This window comes from Neolamprologus brichardi, chromosome 6, assembly GCF_056152115.1.
Source record: "Neolamprologus brichardi isolate AB-2024 chromosome 6, ASM5615211v1, whole genome shotgun sequence".
Lineage (NCBI taxonomy): Eukaryota > Metazoa > Chordata > Actinopteri > Cichliformes > Cichlidae > Neolamprologus > Neolamprologus brichardi.
In genome coordinates this window covers 18,516,902-18,527,555 of record NC_142109.1, presented here as the reverse complement: position 1 = coordinate 18,527,555, position 10,654 = coordinate 18,516,902, and the positions used below count along the sequence as shown (strand labels likewise).

Sequence of the window (10,654 nt, the reverse complement as noted above, 5' to 3'; positions counted from 1 at the left end):
TTCAGACTTAAGTCTTTTTATTTTCTGTTTTGTTGTAGGAAAAGTGCATAGTTGAAGCCCTTTTACTCTTAAACAGTAACAGTGTAAATTGAGGTCTACTGTGATGCCACCAATCATCTCAATAGTCTCATGGCTTCCCCATTGATACCATACAATTGACCCAGCATTTTCAATCTTTCAGCTCTTCCCCGTGACCTCGCAGAACAACCCTAGAAAGCCATAGTACAACATAACTCAGAGGACTTTCGCTGATAATGAAGAGCAGCCAGATTCAGATGAGTGTTTAAAACTCCCTCCGTGCATTCAACAAATACTCTTCCACTTTAAGATTAATGCATGTAATTTCTGGTATCACAGACACCCTGGGATATATCCCAAGGCTCATATACACTTTAATAACCACACACTATACAGATGTTCACAAAACACAAACAGACTCACTCAGCAGATGGTTCTGAAAATATGTGGGTTCAATGGTTTTGTTGCTTTGTGTGGGTCAATACAATAGGAGGGAGCTATATATTTATTCATGGTAAGGCTCCAGTATCGGTAATGTTCCCAATTAAAATGTGGAAAATGAAAAATCATTCCCAAATAAAGTGAAAATAATAAAAGGACCCCTCAGTATTGCTATTTCAACACAAATAATTCAAAACTAAAAACTCACATTGGCACGTTTCATTAATTTCCACTGACAAACCGTAGTACAGAAGTTGTGAAGCAGAAACTTTGATTGCGTTCATCTTATAGAAAGCTTAATCTGTACACAAGACCTTCAAAAGGAATCAAAAAAGTGCTAATAATGTATTATTTTGGCTACTAGTACAACTTTCTTTTAAAGCACAATAATACACACAATCATCCTAACATACGATGATGATATAACTGCAGATAGTTTCATTTTGTCAAATGAGGCCAAGCATCTCTGTATTACTGGAGGTGAATAATTGTTTTCTCTGGCGTGTGCATCAAATATTTTGCTCACATTTTACAGACTTTACTTCAATTTTGTCCTTCAAACGTGCTGCTGCACCACCTTATTTAAAGGGACAGCCTTACAGTCAATATAGCAGAGCTGACTACCTGCTTGAGTCAGATGAGTATCTCACCAAGGCCTGAATGTAAACACACTAGACTTACTCACTGCATTAAGAATCCTCTGTTGTGTTACTGTAATGAGACTATAACCTTATCAAATAAATTCTGCAGGGTTAAATATGAAACTAAAACATGATACAAAATGTCATGGTTACTGGCACCGTATAGAGTTTTATCTTCATAAAGTAAGAAGTGTGGAATGTTTGAGAGAGACTGAAGGACCCTCCACCCTTTATTATTTCAAGCACCGGAAAAACAATTTAACGACCTAACAGGAACTCTTTACTACTGCCCCCTCCCATCTTCCCCGATTATGTGACACATTCCTTCATCATAGATTTGCATCTGAGTCTCTGCAGATCCACAGGTATCACAGCTGGGATTAGGGACCAGCTCTGATGCCTGCGATTGCTCATTTAAGCAAATCCAACCGATATATATTTTTAAGCCAGTTGAGTGTGTACTTCTGCTATGAAAAGCCATGTGTCGTACCAGGTTTTATATTTTTTATGTGATTGTGTTCAGCTATTATCACATTCCTCTGGATAAAATCTTTTAAATTGAGAAATGCAACTGTTTTTAAGAGGACATATTTTGCTTTTCACCATTTTCCCCATGTGTGTCACATATATGCTTTTACATGGGTGGATACTCATACTAAATACGGTCAAAGTTGCTCAGTTTTTTCTACTCTTCCTCCTTTGTGATGTCAGTGAAAGCAGTAATCCTTAATTGATATCAGGCTTGCAGCTCTGACTGTAAGCATAGAAGCTACACCCACCTTCATTTCAAATTCTGCGCATGGCAGCAAATAAGAATGAAGCTGACTTAAAGAGGGAGGGGCTAACACCTCTCCAGCTAAGGAGCCGCACCAGGACAAGTATAACCTAAAAAATGATCATTTCAAACTCTAAATCATGCCATACTAATTGAGTAAAATAAGTTTTGGAGCTGGACATGAGCATAATAGGTCCCCTTTAAATATCATAGTTGTGCTGGCCTCATTGATCAGTTGGACTCTAGTAATAAGAAATCAAAGACAAGTCTGCGACAGCATCAGAAGAAGAAAGAAAAAGATATTTGAGGGAATGTTGACAGAAAGACAGATGGTGCTGTCCTGGTTGCAGCTACTGTGCAACTCCAGTCAGAGGAGGTGTACATTTGCTGTTTGTTTGGCTCCACTGCTAGTCGATAGGTGGTGCTGGGGGCTCTCTTCCATCACTCTGCAAAAAACAAACAAACCCAGAAATAAAAAATAAATAAATAAATAAATAATAATTTATATATCTCAGATTTGGGTATAATTACATGAAAAAAGACAATGTTTTTAACCTTTTTTTGGTTTTGCCTCACAGATAGTGTGCAGGCTTGCAGCATTTCCTTTCCCATCATTCTGGTACAAGTTAATCTTGGTTTAATCTTCCAAAGAACTCTTTTAGATGTTGTCTGCCAAAGTCTAATCTGACTTGTGGTTTGCACATAGTTTTGAATCCTCTGTATTTCCATTCTGGAAGACATCTTTGTCAAGGTCATTGTAGACGATGACAAGTCTACCTACTTGAGTGCTCTTGACTTGGTTAGATGATGTGAAGCTGTTTTTCTTAGCCAAAATATAAGTTTCTGTCATCATCCATTTTACTTCATCTGTGGTCTTTCATGTATTTTGGCATTGCTGGGCTTGTCGGAGCATTTTTTCTTTTTAAGAATGTACCACACTGTCGACTTGGCCACTCTTAGAGCTAGGCTTATTTTGTTTTTTTGTTTTCCTGCACCTGTTGCAAATCCTTGTAAATAAGGGAGCAGCTGTAAGTGGCTTTTTGTGAATGTATTTTCAAAGATCACTGGGATTTAAAAACTCCTAGCATGGAATTACCAGTCAAATCCAAAAAAGTCTATAAATAATTTACTGATTTTTAAAGGCTTAAAAAGTGTCCCTTACAAAGGTTTGAACCATGATCCTTTCAGGAAAACTTCGCAGTGTTTGGAGCTGAAGTTTCAGCTAACAGACATGGCCACATACCCCTCAATTTAGCCAACTTCAAATAAGCCGTTTCTGTACCTGTAGCTTTAAATGAAATGATGATCTGCACATGCTCACATGTCACAAGTAAAACTGCTGTCATAAAAATTAAAAAAAAAAACATTATTGCATCCTGACCATTTACATTTCCTGTATTGCTAATGAAGCAGTTGGTTATGACGAGGCTGCAATTCACAACACAAAAGGCAACATGCAAACACACTGACACACACTGTCCTCCTAGTATTTCATAAGTAAGGTCTGAAGTTTCTGCAGTTTCTCATTAGTCATATAAAGCTAATGGCGACAGTGGCATCAAGAACAAAAGTAATCCACCAAGTTTTGCAAATCAGCATATAGTCTATATAGAGACATTTTAGCATTAGAGATGGGACAAGATGCAGGCAGCTGCTCATTATAGTCACTTTTTGTAGACTCAAGTACAGCAGAAATGTTATTCTTTCCTCTTTTTAAATTAAAAAATTAGATTATAGGAAAGACTTGCTGTTAGAGTTGAGCTTTGCAACTCTGCGGATTTTTGTCACATACATATAAAAGGATCTATGAGGGAAGGAGAACCCCCCCAAAACCATAATAACCACAATGTCATAATATGTTGTCCTTAAAATAAAGCTCCAGTTTGGTCTGTGAAGGACGTCACAGAATAAATATTAGGTTCCTGGTTTCTATTCAGGGAGAGAATTAGTCATCTTTCCAAATATTAACCTATCCGCTTTCAAATACAGCAACTGCGTTTTTTGCATTGGGAAATAATGTTACTTGTCTAAAACTCAAATAATACACACAGTTATAAAAATCAACAGAGCTATGACAACAACATTCCCAACAATTACATTTATTATTACTAGCAGGCAGAGAGAAATTCAAAAATCAAATGTTTAGTGGCAGAAAAACTTGTTTGGAGGTGACTTTATGTTAGTTTTACTCTGAGATCTTGGTTGGTTTTATGTTGCAGCCTTTTGTTATAAAAGACATGTGCCTTGTCAAAGAGGTATCAGGTTTGTCTAATCCCCTGACCTCATTACAAGAAAACCTTTTTTTAATTTCAGATGACACAGATTTTCCTCCGTGCTTCCCCAAGTCTTTTATTGCAATGACTAAAGGTCCTTCTTTTGTGTTTTTAGGCTGATTGCTACATAAACACTGGTCTATGTTTTTTTAAAACATAAGTTCATGCAGCAGCTGTTAGCCCTACTAACTCTGCAGTACACACCAGATGTAAAACCTTTTTCAGTAATATTTTTAACACGAATTTATTTTAATAATAAGCAGAATACAGCGTATTAACAACCAAATTGGCTTTTCTATTTAATCATCTGTAATAATAGCTCTCTTTCATTCATAGCAATCAAACTTTGCATTATTAGATTCAAGGGAATATGTTTCCCTGATAAACACCTTCCTTTTTATTTAATGTGCACGTGGTATCTGGACTGTTCAGATGGAGGCAAAAGGGAAAAAAAGAAAAAAACTGCAGTACTGTGCAAAAGTCTTGAGCCACACCTCATGTCTTTTTATTTTGTTTTCAAAAAGCCAGACTTTGCAGGTAGTTAATACAAGGCATTAACTAGTTTTGTGCATACACATAACAGGTAACTTAGCAAAGACCTTTGTCACTTTGTCTTTTGCAAAAAACATTTTCCCCATTTCTTTAGTTGAATCTATACAAAACGCAAAAGATAACATGTCAGGAAGTGTCAGGCCTAAAAACACGTCTCCAGCAGATGAACATCATCTCAAAGTCTTGTCCTGCACCTGCTGCACCTTTCTAATTTTCCTAGCAAATATAAAGAAATGAGTGGCGGTTCAAGACTTTTGCACATTACTGTACGTCTTTACGTTTCAGATATATTTGTTATGTAAAATGAGTGTGATTGGCACTCACATTGCGGGGTCCACTGGGCTTGCCAGAATGATGGGTTCCCCTGAGACTGGATGGGCGCAGCAAAAACAGGACCAGGGCTAACACCGCCCATCCCATCAGAACCATGGGGAGGGTCAGGTCACCTCCCCCGCCCACTGACCCACTGGGACCTGGCACTGAAGAAAATAAATAAATAAATAAAATACTTCTTATTCAGACACACATTTGAGTCCTATCGTGCGTTCAAACACTTACAAAATGTGAGCTACACTGAGAGAAGTTCATACATACGTTCCTGAGGGCACTCGGTGTCTGTGCAGTAGGACTGAGATTGCCTCAGCTGGAAGAAAATTACAGAAGAACAAAATGATTTACTCTTTGCCCTCAAACTGGGAGGGAATGACACTGCCTACTAACTTTGATTCATTAACCAGCAGAGATATTGTGGTCAGCAGTGTTACAAAGCCACCATCAGAGCTCTACCTCAGGCGATCGTGGCTCAAGAGTTGGGAGTTCGTCTTGTAATCGGAAGGTTGCCGGTTTGAGCCCCGGCTCGGACAGTCTCGGTTGTTGTGTCCTTGGGCAAGACACTTCACCTACCGCCTACTGGTGATGGCCAGAAGTGCCGATGGCGCGATATGGCAGCCTCGCTTCTGTCAGTGCGCCCCAGGGCAGCTGTGGCTACAACTGTAGCTGCCTCCACCAGTGTGTGAATGTGTGTGTGAATGGGTGGATGACTGGGTGTGTAAAGCGCTTTGGGGTCCCTAGGGGGGGGGACTAGTAAAAGCGCTATACAAATACAAGCCATTTACCTGGTTCCTGAGATAAACACTATAGCTATGACGAAGAATTATTTAGACATCTGAACAACATCCTTTAATACTGTAAGCAAATCAGATGGCCCAGTGTGTATCCTGCTCTCTGCCATGTAGGCTACACCTGTGCACGAAATGTAAATTAGGTCAACTGTAAGCTGACATACAGTAACTATGAACTGTGTCCTTCATGAAACTGGGAAACTCACAACAAATGTTATACTTTGAAATAAGAAGAGCCAAAGTATATTTCCAAGCACAATACGAGCCTGAGGCCAATAAAACTGTCTTTGCATGGCAGAGCAGACAGGCTCTCAAGACAAACACTGAGCAGGAACCAGGATGTAGCTTTGCATTTCCTTCTCCCCACATCTCTTTAAGGCTTGAATTTACTTGCAAGTTGATCTTCGTTTCCTTTTTAACTTCAGCTGATGATGTTATCACTTCACACCACATACTTTGAATATTTTGACATGTCTACACGCCGTCTCTTCAACTTAAATTAGAGGCGATTTAGAAAACCGCCAAGCTGTGTCGCTTACCAAATTGATGAGGCGCCTCATTGCGTACTCCTGCGTGCAGATGCACTCACAAGGGTCAAAGCCTCCCTCCGCCATTCCTCACCAGACAGTATCCACCTGAAGAGAAGTACAGCATGTAACTAGGACGTACATGAACAACTGAAAGAAACCTAACACTCCCTCTCGTCACTGCTTCGCTCTATTGTTGTTCTACAAGCGCACACTGATTAGGGGGAGGAGACTGTTTAGGTAAGGAGACTCAGCATAGAGTGCTGGCGTTTCGTTTTGCTGCATGTCAGCAACAGTGAAAAGTTAATTTCGGTTTTCTTGCTTTTGCTGGGAATACCAACAAATCCCCATATTCCGCCAATCTCACAGTTTCATCGCAGTAACCTTGAAAGAGAAAATAAACTTTAACTGTGGAATGTTGAGCCTCTATTTAAAATAGCCTTCACCTTTATCACTCTATGAAGCCCTTTATGAAACACCATGTTGGATCATTCAGAGCTGATTTCTGCACTCTCAGTGTATTAACATGTTTTGTATGACCATACTTTTTTTAAAAAGATGAATCCATGTGACACAAACTAGCAGTCCAACTATGAGCTTAGAGCCTGCTAATAAAGTGGCTCATACTAGCAAGAACTTGGATGATTGCTGTCATTATGAGTGACAAAGGAAGATGAGCTATTACTGGCTTGGATAAAGCATTGATGGAGTAAGATGAAGCTGGTTAATGCTGACAATGATGGAGGTGAAACACACACTGACAATGGTTCAACCCCCCCCCCCCCCCCCCCCCAAAAAAAAAAAAAAAAACCCCAAAACAAAACAACCACAAACACACAGATGTCTGCTACAGGTGTCTAATCGTGGTTATCAAACCCATAACAAACCCCAGATGAACTTCTAAAGCTCATAACGATACTGAAATACATTCATTTCCACTTTCTTAGGTACACCTTGCCAGTACTTTGTTGGGCCCATTACATTACCAGCAGCCTCAACAATTCAGGCTGCTGAACCATCATCTTATATGAAACCTGAAAATCCATACTTTCAGGCTGTTTACACCAAATTCTAACTCTATCATCTTAATGTCACTGCACAAGACTGGTCACGAGACTGGTCAGACCAGACAACATTTTTCCAATCTTCTGTTGTCAAATAACATGAGCCCATGTGAACGGTAACCTTCCTATTTCTAACATGAGTAGCACAAGGTGTGGTCTTCTGCTGTTGTAGCCCATTTGCTCTGTTCAATGTGGCAGCTCAATTACTGCCCACAGAGTCACAGAGGTTATAACAGAGAGCACAGAGTTTATTTTTTGCACTGATAATAAATCTGCAGTGTAATTGCTGGATACATCTTTACACTGAGTATTGGTTGATTATAAAAGCGCTCATATTAAGTATAAAAAAAACTGCAAACTATAACCTAACTGAGGCTTCTGCAAATGGATTTGCACTGCTATGAGCTCTGATAGAATCTCAGAGTTTGTTGAAGTAAACCGGCCAGTGAGCAGGTTGGGTTCACACAGTGTTACCCCTGGACACTGGCTCAGAGTTGAAGTTAATGCTCTCTCTGGAACAGAAAACCCAGAGTCCTCAACTCAGGATTAACAAACTCAGAGTTTTTAAATTAAACCTCATCCTGGAATAGGACCCAGCAGTTACCGAAACACAGCCCATCTGGCACCAACTTTCACGCTGTGTTCAAAGTCACTTAAATCCCCTTTCTTCCACATTCTGTTACAAACTATGAACCTCAGGACTTCTTCTCGACCTTATCTGCACGCCTAAATGCACTGAATACCTGTGATGGGATTGGCTGCTTTTACTGGCTGACATTTCTTTCAAGATTATATCTTCTTCTCATTTAAAAACAAAACAAAAAAAACAAAAACAAAAACAGCGGCCAACATATATACAGTGATTAGGATATTTTCAACCACTTATTTTATTTTCATGTCTCTTGCTATGCATCCACCAGCACACAATAGACATCCGAATTATCTGTCTACACCACAAAGAAACAAAATAAAAAGCCAAACATGTTTACCTAAGACTGACTACACCCAGCGGCCAGTGATGCACACCTGGCTAAACCTCACAGCCTTCAGCCAAAGATTGTGTAATAAATTAGAGGGCTGTTGGGTGAACTTTATGGGCATTCTAAAGGTTTCGTTTGGTGGTGCTGTTAAATTTCTATTGGCTTATAGCTAGCTTTTTTCTCCACCCCACTGTCGTCAATGACAGTAAACTAAACAACACAAATATGTGAAGCAACGTAGTGCAACAACACCACAAACAACCTGAATCAACACAGCTAAAGCCGAAGACCGTAATCTGTCACTGCGCGGCTTTCCGATTAAGACTGCAGGAGGTTTAACATCAGACATACACAGGTTGCAGTATGATCCACGGGTGACTGCCTACACTTTTGCGGAAGTCAGCTAAAACGAGGTCAAAGACATCTACGGTTACTTCCCTGTAGTTTTAAAATTACGTGATTTAGCCTAACGTTTACACTAGCTTCTTGCTAACCCCGCCAGGCAAGCCAGAGGAAACTCACCCCCCCCCACCCCACTCCCTTGTCTTTATATTGTTATTAACTGAACAAAGACATGAGAGCAAAAAACAGCGACTTACTGGAGCTGCGTGATGTTAAGAAAACGATCACTGTCTCTCAGGGGCCCGAGCTGCACCGCTGCTCTACACAGAGACCATCAAACTGCAAACACATCAAACCACCGTCTGTGTTTTGTTTAATACACGTGAGCCAGCGGCTATTCTTCATCCGGGACCTCGGGAGTGGGGCGGCTCCCCGATGGCTCTGCTCTGTGTTCAGCCAAACAGCTGTCCTGCTTATTGGTCTGAAAGTCTGATGGGCGGGCCCTTTGAGCCAATCACAACAAGCAACGATCACTTTTTCTGGATAGTAAACAAACAGTCCAGTTGCCTGTCAGCTTACAGAGGCCCATGAATCTACAACATCTGTGCAGTTGTGTAACCAAATACATGGTGGTGGATTCGACTTGAATACTTTTCATTACTTAAAGTTTTCAATAGTTAAAGTATTTAAGTTTTATGCTACTATATACATTTTATTATTTTAAATAAGGAAAACAAAGAGATACCTTTCTGCAACTTTAACTTTGAATCTGGGCTTTTATTTATTTATTTATTATATAACTTATTGGTTTTATTTCGTCACTGTGGGAGTGGAAGTTAATCTATCTATACTTAGAAATAAGAGCCAGAGAAGCACCAACCTGTTGTATTTCCCAAGTTTTAGAAACATTACAAGCTCAGTTACACACACCATTACCCCCCCCCCCCCCCCCCAAACAAACAGTGCAATCTGTCATTGCACCAAAGCATTTTTAAAAAGACATCTCATTGAATATAATAATATATGTGGAGGTTATTATTAATATTATTATCAATATTAAAAAAATATGAGAGGTTCTTTACCTTACTTTCATCTGTTACCAACCTGGAATATATTCACTTCTGTGAATGAAACAAAAGTTTATTCTAGTGACTATCTCAGATGCATCTGAGATGGAAGCAACTCCTTTTCTTTCATCTGGTCCCTTTAGGGTTCGCCACAATGGATCATTCGCCTCCATCTCACCCTGTCCCTAGTATCCATCTCTGTCACACAAACCTTCTGCATGTCCTCCTCCATTACATCCATTAACCTCCTCTGCGGGCCTTCTTTTTCCCTACTGCCTGGCAGCTCCATTTTCAACATCCTTTGCCCAATATATCTCCTTTCCTCCTCTGTACATGCCCATACCATCTCAGCCTTGTCTCTACAACTTTATCCCCAAACTGCTCAACCTGAGCTGTCCCTCAAATGTACTGGTTTCTATTCCTGTCCATGCTGGTCAATCCTAATGAAAACCTGAGAATCTTCAGCTCTGTCACCTCCTGCTCAGCCTTCTGTCTTTTTGTCAATTTTGACATCTCCAAACCATACATCATATCATCTTATAAACATCCCCTTCACTCTTGCATCCTTCTGTCTCAAATCACCCCTCATAACATGCCCCCACCCCCTCCATCCGCTCTCTTCTTCACCTCCAAGAGATGAAAGCAACTGAAATGCCATTCATGTTACAAACCACAAAGGTATGAATGCAGCTGAAACGTTTTACGTTTAAGCTGAAGAACTGTAGATAAAGAGTGTGTGCGCTCTACATAGACAGCTGCCTGCCAGTTATCACAAGATACTTAGGGAGTGACAGAAGCTGCAATGTGACTGTTAATAGCATATATGGCTTTTAACATATTTGCAGAACATTAC

At 40.0% G+C, this 10,654-nt stretch overlaps 1 protein-coding gene across 1 annotated transcript; it reads right to left on the bottom strand.

The window, feature by feature from the left end:
• On the bottom strand, positions 1-9,149 carry smim14 (small integral membrane protein 14). Its single transcript, XM_006787247.3, has 5 exons — positions 8,992-9,149; positions 6,361-6,456; positions 5,295-5,343; positions 5,025-5,179; positions 1-2,321 (listed from the first exon to the last, which is right to left on the bottom strand). Exons 2-5 carry the CDS (start codon positions 6,433-6,435, stop codon positions 2,283-2,285), a joined length of 318 nt encoding a protein of 105 aa, XP_006787310.1. The 5' UTR covers positions 6,436-6,456; positions 8,992-9,149; the 3' UTR covers positions 1-2,282.
• Between the last annotated feature and the right edge of the window lie 1,505 nt (positions 9,150-10,654).